The sequence below is a fragment of the Cheilinus undulatus genome, linkage group 20 (assembly GCF_018320785.1).
Source record: "Cheilinus undulatus linkage group 20, ASM1832078v1, whole genome shotgun sequence".
NCBI classification, from domain to species: Eukaryota; Metazoa; Chordata; class Actinopteri; order Labriformes; family Labridae; genus Cheilinus; species Cheilinus undulatus.
The window spans coordinates 29,327,616-29,353,760 of record NC_054884.1 but is presented as its reverse complement, the minus strand read 5'-3'; the positions used below and the strand labels follow the sequence as shown (position 1 = coordinate 29,353,760).

The 26,145-nt window shown below is 40.5% G+C and overlaps 1 protein-coding gene and 1 pseudogene across 1 annotated transcript; both read right to left on the bottom strand.

The window, feature by feature from the left end:
* Positions 1-2,546: 2,546 nt before the first annotated feature.
* LOC121528635 (5-hydroxytryptamine receptor 3A-like) lies at positions 2,547-8,999 on the bottom strand. Its single transcript, XM_041816149.1, has 10 exons — positions 8,942-8,999; positions 8,481-8,635; positions 8,069-8,113; positions 7,867-7,976; positions 6,411-6,580; positions 6,149-6,309; positions 4,082-4,292; positions 3,806-3,985; positions 3,075-3,166; positions 2,547-2,765 (listed from the first exon to the last, which is right to left on the bottom strand). Exons 1-10 carry the CDS (start codon positions 8,997-8,999, stop codon positions 2,547-2,549), a joined length of 1,401 nt encoding a protein of 466 aa, XP_041672083.1.
* Positions 9,000-16,446: 7,447 nt separating this feature from the next.
* Positions 16,447-24,750, bottom strand: LOC121528633 (annotated as a pseudogene).
* Positions 24,751-26,145: the final 1,395 nt, after the last annotated feature.

Here is a 26,145-nt window from a genome sequence, read left to right as displayed (position 1 = left end):
AAACAGGTGCCATGAAAAATTCATAACTATGTACAGATTTTCTATAAAATCAAAAAATCTTGCATTGAGTCGAGGATTTCTGCTGCTTTCCATTTACCTTGGGCATCGGATGTCTGAGCTGGGAATGATGTCACACCCAATCTGATTGCGTTTCATTTGCTAATAGCTCATAAGAGTAACTGACAGAGCCAGAAAGCAGCTGGACCTTGTTGAAACACACCCACAAGGAAATCTATTTAGATGAGATAATACAACCGCTCCACGATCCCCGATCAGAGTAAGCTCTCTTTAAAGCACTTCTCTGTGCTCTTATTAAACAACATAATACAGGAGATGAAGAAGAATCATCCCCTTAGAAATCACGGTTTAATTGTTGTTTTGTCAGTTATAGTCACTGGTGCTGCGTAAACATGTTTGACTGACTAGCGGTCAGCATGACACGGCAGGTGGACTGTTTGATGCTTTGTAAAAGCTCCATATAATAGTGTGTGCACTAAAACTTTGCAAATAAGCCGAAAAGCACTGCTTTGATGCTTGTGCGTAGGCCTATCACTGCAGTGGTGTGCAGAGATGCTGAGCCATTATGCAGCCAATACGAGAAAAACACCGCTTTCCATACAAATTGGCCTTATTGCATTAAGCATCTATTGCTGAGGATGGTAACAGCCAAAGTTATAATAGTTTGGGATTTTTCATTTGTTTCTATTTTTATTTCATTTTCACTTTCAGCGTTCCATTTCAGTTTAATTTTTATTAGTTTTGACTGCTGGTTTGTTGGTTTAGTTTAGTTTTTATTTTGCAAAAAATGCTTCGTTTTAGTTTAGTTTTTATTAGTCTTAGTGTTAGTTTTAGTTTTTTATGGATAGATGTCAGGACTGAGTGAGCGTAATACACTTTTAAAAACAGGCTACTCTTCACTTATCATTTTTTTACTTAATGATGATGTTTGAATACAACTCCAGACATAAAACTACCACTGTGTGAAGTCTTAACCAATCAGATCAGGCAATATTACACTCCACAGACTTGTGTGTAGACTAACAAAGACTAAAACTAAGGGTATTTTTTCTCCATTTCTATTTTATTTTGCTTAGTTTTGTAGGAGCTCTATACAGTTTTAGTTAGTTTTCGTTTTTTTGGTAAAGCTTAGTTTTGATTTAGTTTCAGTTAACAAAAATGATTTTTGAATTTTAGTTTGTTATTTAGTTAGTTTTAGATAACTATGATAACCTTGGTAACAGCACGGCATATATAGAGTCAAGATTAGCCTAATGTCTGCTGGAGCTGATGGAAGTGTGTTGCTGTTTCTTGACGCGGAAACTTTCCAGAGATCAGGAAACACTTTCACCTCTGTTTGACTTTAAAAAAAAGATGATAAATGATATGCAAATAACTTTGGTAAATATTACTTTGACATTGATATTACTAAGCCATAGGCAGGAATTAAACCAGATTGAGACTCTGAGCTACCTTTTTTATCCATGTGTGGCAACGCTACACATGACAAGGATGTGGTTGCTTTCTTAGGGTTCTCAGAGAGGAAACTTAATTAGGGTGGTGCTGAAATGAACATATCAATGTTGCCTTTGATTAAATGTGCTGTCAGATATTCTGAATATGTAACATGGATTGGAAAGATCTGTTCCCAGACTAGGCAGTAATGGTCAACATCCAGCAGGAGTGGTCAGGATTAATAAGAGTCCCACACAGGGCACTAGTCAAAATAAATCACAACCACAGTTAACCACTTCATATACACATCCTCTCATGGGCAAGGCTGGCTCTGGACACAGAGCATTTAACTGGCTGTGTAGAAGTGTAAACAGATTAATTTCTATTTGATTTGGACCTTAATGTTCTCACATCCATCTCCTCGGGGTAATTTTAGATTTTCAGGAGTGTAGTGTATGTGTGAAAGGAGCTTATAAAAGGGGCCTACAAGCCTGGCTGTTTGCATGCCATGATTTTAAAATGATACATTTTTTTCTGCATTTAAGAAAGACATTAACAGCAATTATGAACAATCCCTTCATTCTTTGAAAAATCATGAAAACAGTGACTGCTTTCCTTACACATGTTTAATGAGGAGGGAATATATAATCACATCAAACAGCAATGAGAGAGTCCACATGCAAAAAAAAAAGCATCTGACAGCATGCAGAATTCAAGTTTGCCTACACTTTCATGCTATATTCATAAGGGTCTAGTTATCTTTACCTGTTGATTTACCAAGGATTATCATCATGCATATTAAATAACAAAGGTACACAAAGTTAAAACTTGATAGCAAACTAGAATTCCCAGGGCTGAGTTAGATATATAATGGATGCAACCTGGACAGCGAGTATGCAAAGCTGTGTGATGTGACACTACAGTATATCTGATGCTTGTATGCAGTTAGGACATGGAGTAATTAATTACATCAGCACTTTGAGTATAAGTACTCTCACTGTTAAAGCTGATCAGTACTATCAGGAATTCTCTGCTGCAGTTCTGTTGATTTCTTTTTGACAGAGTCATGCAAATGAAGTCCAAGTCAGACTCAACTATTCCTCTGTAGATTTCCAGCAGTGACACATGTAGAACAAAAACAGGCTGGCTATGATGATGTAGAAAATAAAGAAAACTTTGTTGATTATTTTGGTCATTCTGCTCCAGTAGCCGGGTTTCTCCTCATCCTTTTTCTTGCAGAAGAGCAAAGCCAATGATTTCAACACCTCCTTCTCAAATTCACAAGACTCCTCCTTCAGCTGGCTGCTGCTAGCCTGAGGAAAAAAAAGTTGCATCATCTTTAGTTAAAAAAACATCCCTATGCTCTCACACCTGCAGACTAAAGTTACTCGTCATCTTCCAGTTTGTTGCTTTGGATGTCAAAGTTTATGCAAGATTAAAGATGTCTGGATGTGTGGTTTATTCTGTGCAACCATTCAAATCATATCTGGCTGTTTTCAGTTTCAAGACTGAATATTTTCTAAAAAAAAAAAAAATCATCCCAAACCGCCCAATGAAACACTCTCTTGTCTCTACTGATCTCATGAAATGCATGAGTGAAAATGTTAGGGTGTAATCCTGACCTGTTCAGCAACCTGCGGCAGTTCAGATGATGCTCTTCCACAACACAAGCCACCAGCAGGCACGCAGGATTTCAGTTTAACATCTGTAACATCTGTAAGGATTTATTAGATCAATTAGCGCATATTTAAAACAACATATAACAGACATTAAACATTGCTTATTTTAGAGCAGTGATTTCTACATTTTTTGCACTAGTGACCCACTTTTTACGAAGTAGAAGACATCGTGGCTCAACTATTTTTGTTTTCTGTTCATTAGTACTTATCAAGTCTGATTTCTGTGCCATCCTGGGGTGGTTGGGCTAGCTGATGGCTGGGGCTAGCTTGGATAATTTTAATTCTTCACTGCTTTGTTGTTCTGTGCTGTTTTAAAAGCCTAGAAGAAGCCACTTCACCTCCTTAGCATAGGCTTTCTTCATACACTCAAACCATTGAAGTTTCTTGGCTGTCTGGTCTGGAAAAATGGCTCTCTTTTTTTAGCTAAGCATCAATTCCTGTGATCTGTAGCTCTGTTGCCATCCAGTGGCTGGTAGGGCCTTGTTTTTGTGATTTATTATGGTGAAGAGGGTGAGTGCCACAGGGTGGAGCCCCCATGTGGCTCTAATGTGTAATGCAGATATAAATGTCACATTTAAGATGGTTGCTAAGACATTCTGAAAACTCATTTGGCAACCCAGAAAGAGGAAAAAATCTCCTGGGACCCAAACTTTGGAAATGGGGTTGAATCTCACCTATTAAACAGTTATGGAATTTGCCTTTACATGGTTTGTCTTTACAGTCCTCACTCAGACTTTGGTCCTTACCTGGCCTGCTCTCTTGAGATGCAGAATCCTTCTCAATCAGATACATCACCAAGATCGTCTCCAGGAGGCTCAGCATCATCAAACCAAATATCCCAATACAGAACATCGCTAAGAGAAGAGAGAGCAGAATTTAAGTGAAAAAGAAACTATAAACTGAGTGGGTATAAGTTCCAGAAAGAGCTATTGAAAGGTTAAGAATCAAACCTATGAGTGGGATCCTGTCTGAAGAGGATGGCAGGATTTCATTCAGAAGGAGCTGCATCACTGTGACAGCAAGCAGCACAGTGACCTTAAAGCTGAGCTTCTCTCCTCCACTGTCTGAGATCAGGAAGGAGGCCAAGTCCAGACACAAGAAAAACAGGATGGGCAGTATGAAGTTGACAATGTAGAGGACAGAGCGTCTCCTCATGGTGATCTGTGAAGTCATGGTCACGGGTCATTCATCCAACGAAGGTGAACTAAAACAACTACAGCACTTACAGGTATGTTTGCCTTGCAAAGATTAGTAATCACGCCATCTTTCTGCTTTCGATATGGAAGCATCCACGAATGGGCTTCAAAAACCATTTGAGTCCGCCTATTGTAAGCAGACGACTGACGTCACACGGCGTATGTCCAATTCTTTCTGCAGTCTATGGTAGCGTCGTTTGCTTGCAATTCTGGCAGGATCGACCAGAAGAACGGCTGCAACTTTTTTCTGTGTCACAATTTCTTCTGTTTTACAGGTCGGTATTGCATACAAACCCTCAAAATTCATATATAAGCTTAGCTAAGCACTGCAGGTCCCTACTGAAGAGTGTTTTGGCTATTTTCAGTGAAGATTAAAATGTGTTTTGAAATTGTTAGTGTGGGACGCCATGTTGAAGAACTGAAAAGCCTGCGTGGCTAATGGCGGACAATATTAATCTCAAGGAAAGGCTCCTGCTCTAATAAATGGTTAGCTCAAGTTTTTGGTTGTTGACTCCCGTGCACTTAGTTAAATAATAAGATGCAATTTGAATTGTGTTGTTGTAAAAATGTATGCAAATAATTATGTGAGGTGAAAGGCCGTTACTTACCTGCAAACACACAGAGCAGTTAGCTCAGAATAAGCATGGTGAGTCAGCTAAAGAGCTAAAAGACATTTATTCAGGAAAGGATTATTTCCTTCATATAATAGCATGACTGTTATAAGACAACATGGAACTGTTTCCACTGATGTTGTGGACAGATGTTTTAATTTGTATTCTCTTTTGACAGGAAAGCTAAAGAATAAGACTGTAAACATGCAGTGTGACCATAAGAGTGCCAAGCTTTTGAGGATATATGTTGAGAAGAATAAATATGTTCTGGCTGAATCAACCAGAGGAACGGCTGCAACTTTTCTCTGTGTCATCATTTCTTCAGTTTTACAGGATTTCAAATCTGCATACATGCCCCACGCCTGGGGTCTGTTACACACACAAGAGACAGCTTTTTCTCAACAGATGCTGTGGGGGCCAGACACTGAAATATACTAAATTAAAATCAACATATTAGTCTTATTAACATATTCTTGTAAAAATATTGTTTCTTTAAAAAAATGGAACTTTAATCTTTTAACAGTGAGGCAATATCCTTATCACCTATACAGACGCCAGCCACAAGGGGGCGAGTGAGATACTTCAGCTACATGTTTCTGGAGCCCTCTTGATGTCTATCACTGAGTTTGATGCAAATAAGCTGTGTTGTGATTGACCAGTTACACATCCAGGAAACAGATCTTTAATGTGGATTCTCATAGAGGAAAACTGCACTCTCAAAGAGCTGTAAAATATGTAGCTTTAATCAAAACGGGAATGATAAGTATTTCATTACTATGCCAAATTACAGATGTACAAAACCTATTTGCTTCTTGTTTGAAAAGTTAATTTGAAAGATTTCATTTGAACTTTAAGCAAAATGTCAAACAATAGAGTGCCATGTTTTTCTATCTCAAATTTTCCGAACGTAATTATACTCCAGGGGCCAGATAGGAAGCTATGGGGGGCCTTCAGTTGATGATCACGGGTTTATATTTTCAGAAAACAAAAAAATCTGTTTAGTTTGGTGATTAAATATATTTTCCCTGTAATGTATTTGCAACTCACTTTACTGTGTTTATATTCACATTTTACTCAACATCCCAACTTCCTGGAAGTGTTTGAATTAAAAGAGTTTTAAAGACTCAGAAAATGGACATGTTTAAAAAAAGACTGAGTTTTAGAAAGTGTTTACTGTACATCTCTTGTGTCTGCATTCAGGGATACTTACAGTGTAGATGACCATGCTTTGGTTGACACCAAAATTGTCAACAGTTTTGTACAAGTATGTCATGTTTTGGAAAAGCCACTCCGACTGGGTCTGCATCAGCTCAAGAGACCACTCTCTCATCCTCTCAGAGGAACTGACCTGCTTAAGCTTTAAGTGCTTATCTGTCGTGTAGGATAAAAATCAAACTGTGAGGTTACTCTGCCAATTAAAGACATACAGTATCATATTTGTCTTTCTTTAAAACAGCAGGTTAAGGACTCACCAGAGTGTATGACAGACTTGAAGGTGAGGTTGCATCTCTGAGTGTCGAAGGGAAATTTGTAAACCTTCATCTTGCAACTGCTGATAACCACCATGTCGTTCCTCAGCCAGACCCTACCATCGCTAAAAATGGCAAGATACGGGCTCTGAGCAGCCTTATCCTCCTCTGTCCTGTATGTGAACAAACACCTAAAATGCTTTAGTGTGAATTTTAGATAATAGTTTGTAAATGTTAAAATGCATCATAAATTTGTGTTTGTCTTGTTGAGTGCAGGAAGGGGAAACAGCTATTTTTGGTCAGGGTTAACCATATCAAGATTGGACTAGCACGGCCTATCTGACTTTGAGAAAGATTCAGTTCCAACTTCAGAAAATGGGATGACGCCCTCCGCCTCCGCCGATACACAGCCCTCTCCTCCCCGTGCTTTAAATTCACCCATCTAAGATTGAGATACCATCCTCTTTACTTCCTGTAAACCTTCCTGTGACAGCTCCCCTCAGTAAAATTTCAGGAAAAAAGGTTTTCATTGAGGGTATCTGTACTTAACTCCATTTAGCTTTCCCTCAACCCTGACTAGTCTCCTAGTCCCTGCTGCTAAAACACAGCCCCAATGCATGATGCTGCCACCGCCATACTTCACTGTTGGATGGTATTGGGCAGTTGATGTCTGGTTTTCTCCAGACATTATTGGCTGACTGCTGAGGCCAGCCCTACAGATGGCTCTGTCTGTGTCTGAGTGAGTAAGTGAGTGAGTGAGTGAGTGAGTGATGCTACTTTCAGAGTCATACCATACAGCGTTGGGTTTGCTTGTACTGAAAGATGTCGGTAATGGCTGCCCCCACTGTGATAAATAAAGCCACACAGAGTTGCTTTATGGGCAGGGTTTAGTTGTACTAAAAGCCCTCTAATGGCTGCTACCACTGCTAGAAATACTTCAGATATAGCTTTAGCATGGGGTCCTTTTTACTAGACCAAATCTCTAAAAACAACACTAAAAGCTTTTCATGTTGGGAAAGATGTTTTCACTCTTCTGCTGATCTTACACTGCTGCAGCTAAGTCCCAACTAACCACTCCACCAGCAAACCTTGAATACAGCCACTCACACCAAGTAACCCTTTCCACGTAACTATCACACACTCATGCCAAATCAGGTCAGCAGGAGAGCGGCGACATCGTTCATTGTAGTGGTAAGCTTTCAGTATTGTTTTCTGCAGTTGTGTTAATAAAGGAATGCTGTACATCTCTGACAAAAGTGCCGCTACAGTTAGTTTTGAGCTAACCACTCCACTAGCTGGCTTTGTATGCAAGCACTCACACAACAAGTAACCGTTTCATCCTCAACTACTACTTTTGCTTTTAAAAATTTCAAATGCATTACTCTTTGGAGTCATTATATTTTACAGTTTAGCGTATGTAGAGTTGTGATTTTGAGAGTGTGCAAATGTTCATACTTACATCTCTTCAATGGTCACATCTGGTGTCCACACTGATTTAGTCGGAACATAAGTCAGTGTAATATTACAGAATTCTTCAGGATTCCATAAAACATAATCATCAATCCACGACTAGAAAAGGAGAAGAAAAAATATCACATAGCATTCTCCCATCAGAGTGGGAGATGATATTAATCAAACAATTTTTTGATTCGCAGACTTACCACATCAACCCAAAAGTAAGCAACAAACTGCTGTTCCTTCTCTATCTGAGACAGAAGGCGAAAGAAGCATGTTATTAACTTTATATTGTGTTCCTACAAACCAAATTCAAGACATCAGAGTTAATGTGATAACTGAAAAAGGCTCATGCTGTAATATGGTGATGTGCACATTAACCTCTTAGTAAATCCATAAAGTCATACAGCAGAACTTCAAAGTTAATGATGAGCCTTTATGTTAGGCAGGATTTTAAGAAACACTGAAAAACTGTTAACAACAAAAATGACAAAATGATCAGGCTATTAATGACCTTCACTATCTGAAAAATCCTGCAGGAAGAAAATAAGTTGTGATATTCTGCTGGATAACAATAAAAAAGAAAAAAACTGTCATATAAATGAAGCAGTTACTTACCACATCCAGAATTGCATAGAGCATTACATCAAGGTAAATATCTGTGGTATTTCTAGAGTCTTTGAGAGGCTGCACCATGGTTGAAAGGTCTGTGTTTCTGGTCAAGTTCAGGTGGCTGATAACATCTCGATAACTGCACTGAGAAGACGCCCCATCTACAGTGAAAACATCAAATTAACAAAAGGCAATGTGGTGGTGGACTTACAGTGGCCTTATGCCTTTAAACCAGTTAAGGTTGGAGGTATTTGTTTACACCAATGTCCACTCTGACTCAAAGATGAACTAATTTGCCTTTCAGGGTCAAAGGTCATGGGGAATGACCTTATGAATGCAATATCATCAGGATGTGAAGAGATTTTTCTTCAAACTGTGCACATATGTTCCCTCTCACTAAAGGATGAACTGATTAGATATTGGCGGTAAAACTGGGCTTCTCTCCATGGGGACCAGTCGGGTCCAACCCAAAGGAATTACATGGAGCTGCACCCCTGTAGATCCACCACCTGCAGGGATGGGCATGGTAGCTGGGTGCAGTCTACATCAGGTGTGATGTTAGCCTTGGTGTGCCAACCCCTGGTGACCCAGGCAGACCATTGGCACATGGAACGTTACCTACCTGGGGAAGGAGCCAGAGCTGGTGCAGGAGGTGGTAACGATGGAGAAACCTGGAGGGGCATGATTGGGAGGAATGGCCTGCCTGATCTGAACCCAAGGGATGCTTTGTTGTTGGAGTTCTGTGCTAGTCATGGACTGGTAGCAGAGTACCCTAGGCCAGAGATCGATGATCGACTTCATTGTAGTTTTATTTGATCTGCAGCCATATGTTTTGGACACTCGGGTGAAGAGAGGAGTTGAGCTGTCAAATAATCACCACCTGGTGGTGAGTTGGATCAGACTGGGGGGGAAGCTGCCGGACAGACCTGGTAAACCTAAACGTGTGCTGTGGGTGAATGGTGAATGTCTGGTGCAGCTGTGGCTCGAAGACCATTGGTGCCTGTCGGGGCGGCAACCTGAGAACCCGCTGGTGGACACCAGTGGTGACAGAAGCCATCAGGCTTAAGAAAGAGGCCTTTAGGGCATGGCTTGCCCAGGGTTCTCTGGATCAGCTGACAGGTACAGGTACCCTTGCAGGGAACATGGGAGTTTGCTCATCCAGTCTACATGTGTTTTGTGTACTTGGAAAAGGCTTACAATCTTGTTTCACGGGGGGGTCATGTGGAGGGTACTGCAGGAATATAGGGTCCTGGGGCCACTACCGTGAGCCACCAGGTCCTTGTATGACCAAAGTGAGAGTTGCGTCCAAGTCAGATACATTCCCAGTGCATGTTGACCTCCGCCAGGGCTGTCCCTGGTCTCTGATCCTGTTTGATCGACAGGATCTTAAGGTGCAGCAGAGGGAGTAGGGTTTCCAGTTCAGGGACCTCAGAATTTCATCTTTGCTTTTTGCAGATGATGTGGTTCTGATGGCTTCCTCAGTGGGGGACCTCCTGCAGGTACTGGGGAGGTTTCCAGCTGAGTGTGAAGCGGCCGGGATGAGAGTCAGCACCTCCACTGTTCTTTGCCGGAGTGCTCCCTCCGGGTGGGGGGTGAGTCTTTGCCTCAGGTGAGGGAGTTCAAGTATCTTGGGGTCTTGTTCACGAGTGAGGGTAGAAGGGAGCATGAGATTGACAGGCTGATCGATGCAGGGTCAGCAGTTTTGCGGGCGTTGTGCCCAGCTGTTGTAGTGAAGAGGGAGCTGAGCGGTGTGGATGAAATTTTTCTCTGTTGCTGCTGGTGAACCACAAAAATGTAAAACTTGCTACTACAGCGGGAAGGCGAAGCTTTCGATTTACCCGTCAATCATTCTCCCAACCCACATCTATGGTCATGAACTCTGGGTAATAACCTAAAGAATGATACACAAGCAGCCAGAGTAAGTTTTCTCTGGAGGTTGGAGGGCTCCTTCGCATCGAAAGAAGCCAGTTGAGGTGGTTTGGGCATCTGATCAGGATGCCTCCTGGATGCCTCCCTTTGGGGGTCTCTCGGGGAAGACCCAGAATGCACTGGAGGGAATATACATCCTGTTTGTTTTGGGAACTCCTTGGGATCCCCCAGGAGGAGTTGTAAAGTGTTGCTGGGGAGAGGGATGTCTAGGTTGATACCTACAAGAGCTTATACATATCTAAATCTTAATTTATATACTTCTTTGTTTTTTTTGTATTTAGTGTTTAACCTGTGCATTGAGAGCTAATCTAACCAGAATACTTGTACAATAAAGCTGATTCTGATTATAAATTAGAATTTAAATGCAAGAGAGAAACAAAAGTGCAAACCACTGAGATTCAGAGTACTAAAGTAATGCTATACTAGTATTGCTTAAATACTTTGAGTCTTGATCTTCATATTATACATTATCATGCTGCTAGTTGAAATGACGTGAATGATAAGAAAAAATAATAACAGTGACTGGTAGGTATTTAAAGTGACTAAATCTACCAGTGACAGGTTCATGAAAATGTTCATTTCAACTCTGACCTATAATTGACATTGTTCTGTGACATTCGATATTATTCAGTATTATTTGAATTAACTAGCAAACTAAGAAAATATTTGTACCAAACTTTAGTACATCAGCATGCATCATAACTTATTGTGCTAGCTTACCTGTAAATAAGAGAAGAAAGAATAAACCTGCAAGCATCATTTCTGTGAAAGCTCTGCTCAGTCAGTCAGCATCCTCATTCTCTCTGTGTTACTCAAATGTTTGTCTCTGCCTTATACACAAAGAGGGGAGGGCAAATAAATGGACATATCTTGTTCATCTTTTTCCGCATCTCATTGGTCAAATGAGGGACACTAATTCAGCAGAGCACTGCCACAATGTGCGGTAATCACTGATCTGTGGGCAGATCAGTTTTCTTTCATCAGAGCAGTTCGTGCTCACTTCTACATTTGTGGCTTTAAAGTTTCTGCAATAAAGTAGTTGTGTGTGGGAGCTGCATCCAAAAGGGTTTTTATTGTAGGATTAAAGCTTTCCAGGCAGCATCATTCACAGACAGTGCTCTCACTCATACTCACACAGCACAGGAGTACTGACCAAGATTTATGGGGAAAGTCCAATCTGATCGAGTGAAACCATTTCAGGACAGTATCTCCAATACCAGCGAAAACGAAAGTCATGACAAGCTAATTTTTAACCTTTATAGTTTTAGTCAAGCTCTAATTGATAATACTCAAAAACATTTTAGTCCAGTTTTAGTCTTTAAAAGTCTTTACATTTGAAAAATAATTAAAGTCAAAGGGGTTTCTAGCTAGTAAACCTGTTATTTTTGGAGCTCAGAGAAAGTCCATGCCACTAACTGAACAACAGCAGGGTGACATCAAAGCAAGCAGCGCCACCTGCAGCAGCACACACAGTAAAACAACAACACATGAAACAGGAGTAACTGACCAGTTTAGACAGGTTTTTTTGCCTTTCCAAACCTTCTGTCATTTGTTTTCAAAATGTTGTCAGCTTACATGTGAAGGGGAGCATGAAAAGAGAACCTTAAATTATTATCAAAAAAAAAAAAAAACGAAATATTCTCATCCTCTGGGTCGTAAAGAATACCCCCGCAGCCCCTGGGTCCAAATTGCCTTGCTCTTGCCTGACATTTTGTAGGATACTGGATGCACACACTGCTTGTGGGCCACATCTGCCCACTGCAGCAGTGGTACAGGCATAGTATGCATGCAAATTATACAAAGTAACCAATTACAGCTCTGCCAGCTTAGTACCATCTGCCTCCTGTAGCTAAATGAGCAGTGTTGGGTAGCGTTACTTTTGAAACTAACTTGTTAGATTACTGCATTACATACTGAGAAAAATAACTCGTTCCGTTACTGCGTTACCTACTTCTAAAACTAACGCGTTAGCGTACTTTGCGTTACTAAATAATAAAACCCTTTAGTCACTTGATCTACTCAATGGTTGTAAATATGACAGATAATGACTGTACATCTGCATTTGAACGTGCAGACTCTAATGCAAATGTAGAGCCAAATTTACAGTCCATTATCTGTATCTCTGCAGCCTGAGAACACCACTAACAGACAGGAAAACCTTTACAGCTCTTTAACATGCTCGCAATCTGACTACAGGCTGAGCAGAGGCATACAGAATAATTCAAACACTGTGCATAATAGCAGCGCATAATTGGAACAGCTGCACAGCTAATTAAATGAAAGCAAACAGAGCTTTTAATCTTACGTTTCACTGTGATGCTGTTCTTGTCCCTTCTATCCAAAAATCCATCATAATGGGGATAATTCCACTACGGAAGCGGATTAGGGCCATTTTTGATGGAGAAAATAATTTTGGGCAAGTCGAGATTAAAGTCGAAATGACAAGAATAAAGTTGAAATTTCGAGATTAAAGTCGAAACTTCGAGAATAAAGTTGAAACACAATTTCGAGATTAAAGTCGAAATGTGCGGAAAAAAGACGAAACTTGTTATTGATAACAGCGGATCATAGACACTGTGTGTTTATGTGGCAAAGACAGAATCTCTTTTTTGTTAAATCCAATAATGAGGTATAATTTCACATGTTCATTGATATGAGGCATAATTGGCATTTTGTAGAGACAGTTATTCTCTGTTATAAGACGGGAGGAAGAGGAAAAGAGAGAGCGCTGCTGTACCTCTGTTAGTGTATGAGTAGGCTATTTAAGACAATAACAATAACTTTCTCGTTATGTCGACTTTAATCTCGAAATTGTTTCAACTTTATTCTCGAAATTTCAACTTTAATCTCGAAATTTCAACTTTCTCGTCATTTTGACTTTAATCTCAACTTGCCCAAAATTATTTTCTCCATCAAAAATGGCCCTAATCCACTTCCGTAATTCCACAGTGTCATGCTTTCCTCTCTGTTATCTCGTTGGCTCAACAAGCTAACAATGCGCGCATAATGGCACAGAATGTTTAACTTCGCTGGTATGGCTTTACGTGCCAACCTGACTACAGGAAGAGAGAAGGACAAACAAGTGCTTCAAGGAGCCTCCTTTTTTCTTTCTCTCTTTTTGAAGCCACTGAAAAGAGAGGAAATTTTGGGATTTTTCTTTCCGTAATGGATTACTTTTATGAAAATGTAACTAATAATGGGATTACTTGAACTGTAAAACTAACGCGTTATGTTACCCGTTACAACAAAAAAGGAATCAGAGTACTCTAACGGATTACTTTGTAACGCGTTACCCCCAACACTGACAATGAGTAGCTGACAGGTCAATCAATCAGCACTTCCAACCTCATCCAATCCCTCCCGACTCAGCTCTCATGAGCCAATGACAGCCTGGTCTACTCACACAAACTCACCAGTAGTTTGTTTACAAAGTTAGCTGGTACAGCAGCATGTCTAAAACACTGAAATTAGTTGGATGTGAGCACTACTAAAGCATTACTAAAGGAGGATAGAATTCTGAAGCAAAGAGAGGAGTTTCTGAGATTTATTTTTACAGTGAATGTTAGTGGGAATCCTGATTGCTCAAACCCCACGGCCGCTTGTGCTAACTAGTCACTGGACAGGTTCTTGCCATCGGGCAGGTGCCGCTGTTAAACCCATGGTCATGTTCACATATTGATAGAACATCTCTTTCCTCTTAAACTCAAAGGGAAGTGACATCACCAGATCAGAGGCTAACCTCTCCTCAAAACCATCAAGTCCCAAAATAAGTTTTGAGCTCTCAAAACAAAACACCCGATTTTTGACCCCTAAAACGGCTGCTGCAATAAGATCATGCCCGTTTCTACAGAGTGCAGATTTTCATCTTTCAAACTGATGTATAAATCACCATTTCAGCAGTTTAATGGAACAGAAGAGGCTAAACAGACTTCCTAGGAAACGTACAGAGGACTAACTGGCATGGATTTGTGTTATGGGGCTGCTTGTCCTGTTTTGTAATGGGGGAAATCTCATTTATCTGTCACCAAAAATGCTCTCATGAGGAAGAGATCCTAGAATTCAATACCCCCATTAGCAATTTCTGGCATGCGGGCAAATCATATTTTCTAATATGACCAATAAGAAGCTAATTTACTTCTGATTTTAGCATTTCTCATGTCAAGTCAAACAGGTCAATATAATATGCTTCATATTTAGTCTTTGTCTAGAGTGCCAGCTCATAGTTTCTGGTTAGTTTTAATGTAGGAGTTCATTCATCGCTTCATAGCATTTAGCTTTACAGTTATAGCCTATTAAAGAGCATTTTCACAACAGGCGAACCAACCTTTCAGTCCAACTAATCTCAGTTTTATTTGGGTTGACACACAGAAACACATGCAAGCCAAAGTGCTTCACAAATATTAGACAGAAAATAATAGTAGAAGTTGAATAAAGGGACTGAAATAATAAAAATAAGTAGATACACTTAGTAAAAAAAATAAATGAAATAAAAAATAAAAATCAGTCAAATTGATAAACTATCAAAAATCTGTATAGTTAGAGATACAATATGTAGATTTTCTGCACTGAAATGTCTATCAATTTATAAATTGTACATTCTTATGTGAAATACAGTCATGAAAATGTTTTAGATATGTGGGGTGCTAAGGATTCATCCCAAAGCCTGATGTGCCCCAAGGTCGAAATTCACAGCATTTCTTTTGTCAGGGACTTTTCACCCCTGGGGATTTTCCTGTAGACTGATGGTGGTTTTTGCTCCCTTGGGACATCCACAGCACCACCAGGGGCTCATGGCAACCCTACTACTCGCCCAGACATCCACCCCTGGCTCTGCCCTATAGGCGATTTTGTAACTTTTTCATCATTTTCCCATGCATCTTTTAAAATGCAAAGACATCAGGAGATGACCAGGGTTGTGTCAATCCTCCATCCAGCACAAAGGTACCCTCAGGTGGGAGGGATGTGTCTTGTGGCGGCTACCATAGGTTGCGAGTTGAATCACCCAAATTCACCTCCATAACATGGAAACCTCCCACACTCTGCAATTTCCAGCAAGGTGAGACAAGCACAGCTCGCAGTCTCTGAGGTCTCCTTCTTATACCTTTTGTTTTTTATTGAAGGCTAAAAAGGAAACTCATGAGGTGCATTTACTAAACAGAAAACCAATGGTTTTTTTTCCACTGATAAATTTCTCATGAAATGCACTTATAAAGACACTGCTACATTCACACTGGAAGAGGTCCCAGGATGTGCATGCATTCTAGCTGTGCTTCCAGCGTGAATGTGGAAGTGCTTTTTTAAGTAGAATTTTCCCTCATTATGAGAAACTTATGAATGGAAACCAAACATTGGTAATCTGTTAAGTTAATACACCTTATGAGTTGCAGTTTGTATTGAAAAGAGTCCCTAATTGAAAAGAAGACATAATATATATATTTACATACATATATAGTTGTCAGCAAGTTGCAAGTTGGGATCAAAGTTGAATCAAAGTTGAATCAAAATTATAGAGATGTTTACTGCTCTATTTTTGTCAGCTCTATCCTCCCTGACTTTGAGTTGAAGGGATCATGAACTTAAAAAATCCTTACAGTCAGTGACTGCTTTCCTTATACTTGTTTAATGAGGAGGGAAGATATAATCACATCAAACAGCAGTGAGACAGTCCACATGAAATCAAAACATCTGACAGTATGTAGAATACAAGTTTGCCTACATTTTTATGCTATATCCTTCATCAGGGTCTATTTTTAACCTGTTGATGCAATGAGGATTATCATCATGCATATCACATAACAAAAATACATGAAGCTACAACTAGGGCTGAGTTAGATATTTTATGGATTCTACCTGGACAGCGAGTATGCAAAGCTGTGTGATGTGACACTACAGTATATCTGATGTTTGCATGCAGTTAGGACATGGAGTAATTAACTACATGAACACTTTGAGTATAAGTACACGCTATCAGGATTCCTCTGCTGCAGATGATGATGATTTCTTTTTGACAGAGTCATGCAAAGGAAGTCCAAGTCAGACTCAACTATTCCTCTGTAGAATTCCAGCAGTTAAACATGTAGAACAAAAACAGGCTGATTATGATGATGTAGAAAATAAAGAAAACTTTGTTGATTATTTTGGTCATTCTGCTCCAGTAGCCGGGTTTCTCCTCTTCCCTCTTGCTGCTGAGCAGCAAAGCCAACGATTTCAACACCTCCTTCTCAAATTCACAAGACTCCTCCTTCAGCTGGCTGCTGCTAGCCTGAGGAAAAAAAAGTTGCATCATCTTTAGTTAAAAAAAACATACCTATGCTCTCACACCTGCAGACTCAAGTTACTCATCATCTTCCAGTTTGTTGCTTTGGATGTCAAAGTTTATGCAAGATTAAAGATGTCTGGATGTGTGGTTTATTCTGTGCAACCATTCAAATCATATCTGGCTTTTTTTCAGTTTCGAGATTGACTATTTTCTGAAAAAAAGAAAAAAAAAACATCCTAAACCGCTCTATGACACAATCTCTCATCTCTACTGATCTCATGAAATGCATGAGTGAAAATGTTAGGGTGTAATCCTGACCTGTTCAGCAACCTGCAGCAGTTCAGATGACGCTCTTCTACGACACAAGCCACCAGCAGGCACGCAGGATTTCAGTTTAACATCTGTAAGGGTTTATTAGGTCAATTAGCGCAAATTTAAAATAACATACAACAGACATTAATCATTGTTTTTTAGAGCAGTGTTTCCCACATTTTTTCACTAATGACCCACTTTTTAATGAAGAAGAAGACATTGTGGCTCAACTGTTATAGGCTTTCTTCATACACTCCACACACCTTCTTGTCTGGTCTGATCTCCAGTAGCTGACTGAGCCTTGTATTTGGGTTTATTATGGTGAAGAGGGTGAATGTCACAGGGTGAAGCCACCATGTGGCTCCAATGTGTAGTGCAGATATAAATGTTACATTAAAGACTGTAGCAAAGAAATTAGGAAAACTCATTGGTGACCCAAAAAAAATAAAAAAAATCTCCTGTGACCCATCAGTGGGTCCTGACCCAAACTTTGAGATGGGGGTTTTAGAACACCTGCTGGTAAACAATGTCAAATTGGTTCAAGACAGTCTGGCTGCAGATGGTTAATCTCTATCAGTCATGGTATGACTGGAATGGAAATACACACTAAAATTTTTAAAATATTACAAATTAAACTTCTGTTCAGGGTTCGGGTACGGGTTAAGGTAACATGACCTGTAAAACATTAAATGAAGCAGAGTCAACAGTCTATGTACAGAAAATGCATGTCCCCTACTAAAACACTCTAACACTGCAAGTATGGCTCCATGTGCTGCATAAGCTATGTAGCTACATAGCTCTGTATGCTGCATAAGCTATGTAGCAATTCCGTAGGCTGTGTCAACTGCATAAGCTATGTAGCTACCGTATCTCTGTAAGCTGTGAAAGTTACACAGCTTATGTAGCTCCATAAGCTATGCAGGTAAAGCTAAGGTCCAAAGCAGTTATCTAAGCTATGTAGATACATTATCGAAGTAGCTACATTACTTTTAGCTACATTTGCTAAAGCTCATTGTAAAGGACATTTCCAGTAGTCCTGGCATTTCTAATACTTCAGATATTCTACTTCAATGCCCAGGTCAAGCTTTACTGTCGGGCGTGGAGACTCTAGGCGTCTCCCTCTCATCCTGGTTTTATAGTCTAAACTCAGATTCTTGAGTTAGATAAAATGCTGTTTGTTCCTATAGTCGAGGTTGTTTCCTCACAGCTTGTGTGTCTGTGAACCTTAGGCAGAGACAGGCTCCATCAGTGGAGTCTGCTGGATCATATTTTGAGTTATGATCAAGGTTAAGGTTGAGGGTTAGGGTAAGGTTTAAGGTAACAGTTAGGATACCAAAAGTTCAAAGTTAAAAACCTGACCTGCTAAACATTCAATAAAACAGAGTAAACAGTCTGCTTACAGGAAAAAGCTTGTTCTCTATGAATACATTCTAACGCAGCAACCACAAGCTGCATAAGCTATGTGCCCTGCATAGCCTCATAAACTGCATAAGCTACATAGCTAATGTAGCTCCATAAACTCCGTAAGCTACATAGCTATTGTAGCTCCATAAACTGCATAAGCTACATAGCTAACATAGCTCCATGAGATGCATGAGTCACATAGCTAACATAGTTCCGTGATCTGCGTAAGCTACATAGCTAGCATGGCTCCATAACTTGTAAGTGATGTAGCTAAGGCTAAGGCCAATGTTTACAGTGTTATTTCATGAATGTTATTGCCAGACTTAATTTATAAATAAGGTTGGTTAAAAAAAAAACTGTAAATCTGTCCTACCAGCAAATTACAACACTTCCTTTCTGAGTCTTAGATGGACGGTCTGTCAGAGTGGACTTTAGAGATGCACAGTCTGCAGCCAGACCCCTCTTAATTGGTTTACAGAGAATGGCTAACGTTAGCAGTATAGCATCCCTGCATGTTAATGTCCACATTCCTGTTCTAAACATGGTTACACATTGCTCCAAGTGATATCCCAGTTTAACTATACTTTTATCTCAGTTTTCAAGACCAAAACAGTGCCAAACAAACCATGCTACCTCTATAAGTTACCTGTTCACTGAGCTGGTTTACATCTGAGTAGTGGAAGTGGGGCCTCATCCTGTCTTTCACTAAAGCCCAATCTAGTGGTATAAAAAAATGGAACAAAAGCCGAGCTCAGCCCTCAAAGGACCTATACAAAAATACCCCCTCAACTGCTGTCAAAAAAAAGTGATCGATAATGTCCCAACAGAAAAAGGCCTACTTATTCTGCTCACTACTACTACTTAATGAGTCCTCCTAAAAAACCTCTGTAAAGCATCCAGAAAGTATGGGTCTCGCATTTAGTTTGTAGTCTAAAGCACTGGTTCCCAGCTCGGACCACAGATTGGACCTTTATCATTTAACTCAAAAATATTTTCAAACATACCTATTTGTCGTTTTGAATCTCACCTCTTAAACAGTTATGGAATTTGCCTTTACGTGGTTTGTCCTCACAGTCCTCACTCAGACTTTGGTCCTTGCCTGTCCTGCTCTCTTGGGATGCAGAATCCTTTTCCATCAGATACATCTCAAAGATTGTCTCCAGGAGGCTCAGCATCATCAAACCAAATATCCCGATACAGAACATCACTAAGAGAAGAGAGAGCAGAATGAAACTGAAAAAGAAACAAGAAACTGAGTTGGTGTAAGACCTAGTGAAAGCTGAAGAATCAAACCTATAAGTGGGATGCTGTCTGAAGAGGATGGCAGGATTTCATTCAGAAGGAGCTGCATCACCGTGACAGCAAGCAGCACAGTGACCTTGAAGCTGAGCTTCTCCCCTCCACTGTCTGAGATCAGGAAGGAGGCCAAGTCCAGACACAAGAACAACAGGACGGGCAGTATGAAGTTGACAATGTAGAGGACAGAGCGTCTCCTCATGGTGATCTGTGAAGTCATGGTCACGGGTCATTCAAAGGTGAACTAAAACACCAACAGAACTTACAGGTATGTTTGTCATGCAAAGGTTGCTAAAACGTCGTAATCTTTCTGCCACATCCTGCCAAAGTCAACAGTTATGGAAGATACCCTCAGATCACTTACTCTTGAACCCTTAAATATTCTAAAATTGTATGGCGCATTATTAAGAACACATTACAGCAAGGAAAATCCTGTCCCAACTTTTTCGAAATGTATTGCAGGAATCAAGTGCAGAATTGCTGTATATTTTCAAAAAACAACAAATCTGTCCAGTTTGGACATTAAATATCTTGTCTCTGTGATGTATTCAATTTACAAATCACTATATTGTGTTTATACTCACATATTCCTCAACATCCCAACGTTCTGAAAGTGTTTATCAAAAGAGTTTGAAAAAAGACTCCGAAAATTGAGATGTTAACAAAAAGACTGGTCCTTAGAAAGTGTTTACTGTACATCTCTTGTGTCTGTATTCAGGACTACTTACAGTGCAGACGACCGTGCTTTGGTTGACACCAAAATTGTCAACAGTTTCGAAGTAGTAAGTCATGTTTTGGAAAAGCCACTCCGACTGGGTCTGCATCATCTCAAGAGACCTCTCTCTCACCCTCTCAGAGGAAGTGGCCTGATTAAACTTTAAATGCTTATCTGTTGTGTAGGATAAAAATCAAAGTGTGCCAGTTAAAGACATACAGTATCTTATTTGTCTTTCTTTAAAACAACAGGTTAAGGACTCACCAGAGTGTATGACAGACTTGAAGGTGAGGTTGCATCTCTGAGTGTCGAAGGGAAATTTGTAAACCTTCATCTTGCAACTGCTGACAACCACCATGTCGTTCCTCAGCCAGACCCTACCATTGCTAAAAATGGCAAGATACGGGCTCTGAGCAGCCTTATCCTTCTCTGTCCTGTATGGGAACAAACACCTAAAATGATTTAGTGTGAATTTTACATAATAGTTTGTAAATGTTAAAATGCATCCTAAATTTGTGTTTGTCTTGTTGAGTGCAGGAGAGGGAAAGAGCTATTTTTAGTCAGGGTTAACCATATCAAGATTTGACTAGCACGGCCTATCTGACTTTGAGAAAGATTCAGTTCCAACTTCAGTAAATGGGATGACGCCCTCAATACCGGCATCAGCAGTTTTGCGGGCACAATGCCCGCAAAACTGCTGATGCTGCACCAATCCGCCTGTCAATCTCACGCTCCCTGTTAGCCCCCACTCATGAACAAGACCCCAAGATACTTGAACTCCTTCACCTGAGGCAGAGGCTCATTCCCCACTCAGAGGGAGCACTCCACCATTTTCCGGTAAAGAACCATGGCCTCGGATTTGGAGGTGCTGTCTCTCATTCTGACTGCTTCGTACTCAGCTGCAAACCATCCCAGTGCCTGCTGGAAGTCCCCTGCTGAGGAAGCCATCAGAACCACATCATCTGCAAAGATGGAATTCTGAGGTCCCCAAACCTGAAACTCTCCTCCCCCATGCTGGGCCTTGAGATCCTGTCCATGAAAATCACAAACAGAATCAGGAACATTGGGCAGCCCTGACGGAGGCTAACACGCACCTGGAATGTGTCCGACTTTGTGCTGAGTATGCAGATGCAACTCTCACTTTGGTCATAGAGGGACCTGATGGCTCACCGTAGTGGCCCCAGGACCCCATTTTTCCACTGTACCACATGTAGACTGGGAGCAAACTCCCATGCTCTCTCAAGAAGTCCTGCAAAGCTAAAGAGCTGGTCCACTGCCCCACGGCTGGGACAGAATCCGCATTGTTCCTCCTGAATCTGATGTTTGATAATCAGTCGGAGCCTCCTTTCCAGCACCCTAGAGTAGACCTTACCAGGGAGGCTGAGCAGTGTGATACCCCAATAATTCGAGCACACCCTCTGGTCCCCTTTTTTAAAAATGAGGACCACCACCCAGGTCTGCCACTCCTCAGGTACTGTCCCAGAACTCCACTCGACATTGAAAAGGCATGTCAGCAATGACAGCCCCACAACATTCAGAGCCTTCAGCATCTCAGGCCGAATCTCATCTACACCTGACACCTTGCCACTGAGGAGCTCTTTGACTACCTTGGTGACCTTTGCCAAGGATATAGATGGGCCATCCTCTGGGTCTTCAAGCTCTGCCTCCTCAGAGGAGGACGTGTTGGCTATATTAAGGAGCTCCACAAAGTGTTCCTTCCACCACCTGTCAACATCCCTAATCGTGGTCAGCAGTTTTCAACTCCTGATAAAAAACAGCCTGAGAAGAGCCCTGACTACCCCTCCTAAGTTTGCCAGAACATCTTTGGGGCCGACTGAAAGTCCTTCTCCATAGCCTCCCTGAACTCCTCCCACACCCAGGTCTATGCTTCTGCAACTGCTGAATCAGCAGCCTTCTGAGCGGCTCGTACCTGTCAGCTGTTTCTGGGCAAGCCATGAGCAAGCCATGCCCGAAATGCCTCTTTCTTCAGTCTGACAGCTTCACTCACCAGTGGGTTCTCAGGTTACCGCCCCGACAGGCACCAATGGTTTGAACCACAGCTCCAAACAGCTGCTTCCACAATGAAGGCTTTGAACACAGACTACTCGGATTCCATGTCCCCAGCCTCCCCTGGGATGCACAAGAAATTCTTCTGGAGGTGGGAGTTGAAGACCTCACAGACAGGGGCCTTTGCCAGACGTTCCCAGTTCAGTCACCCTACACGTTTAGTTTTACCAGGTGTGTCCGGCAGCTTCCCCTGCCATCTGTTCCAACTCACCACCAGGTGGTGATCAGCTGACAGCTCAGCTCCACTCTTCACCAAAACATACAGCCGCAGATCTGATGAAACGACAATAAAGTCTAGGATACTCTGGTACCAGGTACACTTATGAACATAGTGTTTGCTATGGACAGTCCATGACTAGCACAGAACTCCAACAACAGAGCACCCCTCGGGTTCAGATCAGGTAGGCCATTCCTCCCAATCATGTCCCTCCAGGTTCCTCCATCGTTGCCCACAAGAATGTTGAACCCAGTAGAACTATGGAGTCCCCAGGTGGGACCCTCTCTAGGACCCCACCCAGAGACTCCAAGAAGGCTGCATACTCTGACCTGACCTGACTGCGGCTCTATGTAATTCCTTCGGGTAGAACAAGTAACGCTTTCCCCTTTAACTATCACACACTCATGCTGAAGCAGGTCAGTAGAGAGTGAAAACATATTCCCAATGAAAAGCTTGTTTTTATTCTTTACTTCAGACAGAGATGTGGACCAGTTCTTGTAGGGTTGTGATTTTGAGAGTGTACAAATGTTTCTTACATCTCTTCAATAGTCACATCTGGTGTCCACACTGATTTGGTCGGAACATAAGTTACCGTGATATTACAGAATTCTTCAGGTTTCCATGAAATATAATCATCAATCCACCACTAGAAAAGGAAAAGAAAAAATATCACATGGAATTCTATCTGAACCTCCCACCAGAGTGGGAGATGATACTAATCTAACAAATTTTTGATTCTCAGACTTACCACATCAACCCAAAAGTAAGCAACAAACTGCTGTTCCTTCTCTATCTGGGACAGAAGGCAAAAGATGCATGTTATTAACTTTATGTTGTGTTCCTACAAGCCAAATTCAAAACATCAGAGTTTATATGATAACTTAAAAAGGCTCATGCTGTAATATGGTGATGTGCACATTAACTTCTTAGTAAATCCATAAAGTCATACAGCAGAACTTCAAGATTAATGATGAGCCCTTATGTTAGGCAGGATTTTATTACTAAAATTTTACTATCCAAAAAAATCCTATAGGAAGAAAACATTTGTGATATTCTGTTGGATAACAAAAAAGGAGAAACTGTCCAATAAATGAAGCAGTTACTTACCACATCCAGAATTGCATAGAGCATTACATCAAGGTTTATATCTGTGGTATTTCTAGAGTCTTTGAGAGGCTGCACCATGGTTGAAAGGTCTGTATTTCTGGTCAAGTTCAGATGATTGATAACATCTCGATAACTGCATTGAGAAAACGCCCCATCTACAGTGAAAACATCAAATTATAACAAAAGGCAGTGTGGTGGTGGACTTAGAGTGGCTTTATGTCTTTAAACCGGTTAAAGCGAGGTTGGAGGTATTTGTTTACACCAATGTTCACTCTGTCCACTCTGACTCAAAGATAAACTAATCAGCCTTTGGAGGTCAAAGGTCATGGGGGTCCTGTGCATCTCTCTCTTGTGAATGCAATACCATGAGAATCCAAAGAGACTTCTATTCAAACTTTGCACATGTTCCCTCTCATTAAAGGATGAACTGATTAGATATAGGCGGAGGTAAAAAGACAAGGGACTTTAATATTTCTTCAATATTTAAGTCCTGAGTTGTGTGTTGTTCAAATACCTTTATCATGAAAAACTATATCATGCATTGTTTTTGTTTTTTTCCCAGCAGAAGGGACTTAACATGATTTTAATCTCATGCATATTTACAATTATTACTCTAATTACTGTACTAACAACTAATTCAGTCTATTTACCATAAAAATGCTGCAAGTTATTAATCCATTCACTGTTACTAAAATGCTCAAGGAAGGCTCTCTGTGGTGAAGTGCCTCATCTTATATGCATAATTGTACTAATTAATCTACTTACTGTACTAATTAGTAATTTAAGCTATTAGTTGTACACAAATGTAGTAGTAAAGTATTTAATCTATTCATGGTTACTCAAATGCTTTAAGAAAGCTCACTACTGTAAAGTGCCTGTCCTCATATGCACATCACACCAATCTAAATCATCTCATCTACCTCATGTAGCCCACATCCTTACATGTTTTACACTCTGACCCTTTGCACATCTTGCAACCATACTATTGATGCACATGGACTTGTATGAACTAGAAATAGTTCCAACAAGAGCTTGTACATATTTAAATCTTAATTTTATACTTTTCTTGTTTTTTTTTTTTAATGTTGTGTTTAATTCTTCTACATTGAGAGCTAGTCTAACCAGAGTCAAATTCCTTGCTGTGTAAACTTGGTCAATAAAGCTTATTGTGAGTATATGACAGAATTTAAATGCAGGAAAGAAACAAAACTACAAATCACTCAGATTCAGAGTTTTAAAGTAAAATCACATTGCTTGAATACTTTGAGTGTTGATTTTTTTTTATATTACACATTATCATGCTGTCAGTTGGAATGATAAAAAAATAATAATAGTGACTGGAAGGTACTGAAGTGACAAAATCTACTAGTGCTAGGTTCTTGAAAAAGTTCATTCCAGCTCTGCTCTGTAATTGACATTCTTTTGTGAGGTTGCGACAGTTTCAGTAGCATTTGATTAAACTAGCAAACCAGTATTGCCAAGAAAATATATGTACCAAACTTTAGCCCAGTTCACCAGCATGCATAATTATAACTTATTGTGCTAGCTTACCTGTAAAGAGGAGAAGGAAGAATAAACCTGCAAGCATCATCTCTGATCAGTCAGTGAGCATCCCTGTCCTCTCTGTTACTCTAATGTTTGTCTCTGCCTTGTACACAAAGAGGGGAGGGCAAATGAATGGACATGTCTGGTCCACCTTTCCCACATCTCATTGGTAAAATGATGGACACTAATTCAGCAGAGCACTGCCACAACATTCAGCAATCATTGATCTCACAAGGTTTTCTCTCTTTAAAATAACTATAAGCCTGTAAATCTGTTATTTTTGGGGGCTCAGTGAAAGTCCATGCAACTAACTTAGCAAACAGAGCAAACAGTGCCACCTGCAGCACCGGAGTAAGCAGCACACACAATAAAACCACAACACTTGAAGCAGAAGTAATATACATTTTAGACTGTTTGTTTCCTTCACAAACTTTCTGTTATTTGTTCACAAAATTTTGCCAGCGTACATGTGAAGGAGAGCATGAAAAGAGAACCTGAAATGATCATTTTTGTTAAGAGAAGCATTCCCTTCCTGTTTCACTGTTTTGTAACAGACAACATCTCATTTATCTGTCCTCAAAAATGCCCTCATGAGGAAGAGCTTCTAGGAATGATCATCCCATTAGCAATTACTGGCTTTCTGGCTGTCTGGCTTTCGAGGAAATCATATTTTCTAATATGACCAATAAGAAGCTGATTGACTTCTCATTTTAGCATTTCTCATGTCAAATCAAACACAGGGCAACATAATGGGCTTCATATTCAGTCTACAGTGCCAAACTCTGTCTCAATCATATAGCACCTTACACACAGAAACGAA

Bases quoted from the DNA above. Each gene is read 5' to 3' on its own strand.
- LOC121528635 (XM_041816149.1), bottom strand. From the start codon at position 8,999: ATGCCCATCCCTGCAGGTGGTGGATCTACAGGGGTGCAGCTCCATGTA. The intron at 6,310-6,410 runs GTGAGTCCTTAA...CCTACACGACAG, and splicing joins CAAGTCTGTCATACACTCTG to ATAAGCACTTAAAGCTTAAG. The intron at 2,766-3,074 runs GTCAGGATTACA...TTTTTTCCTCAG, and splicing joins TGCCGCAGGTTGCTGAACAG to GCTAGCAGCAGCCAGCTGAA.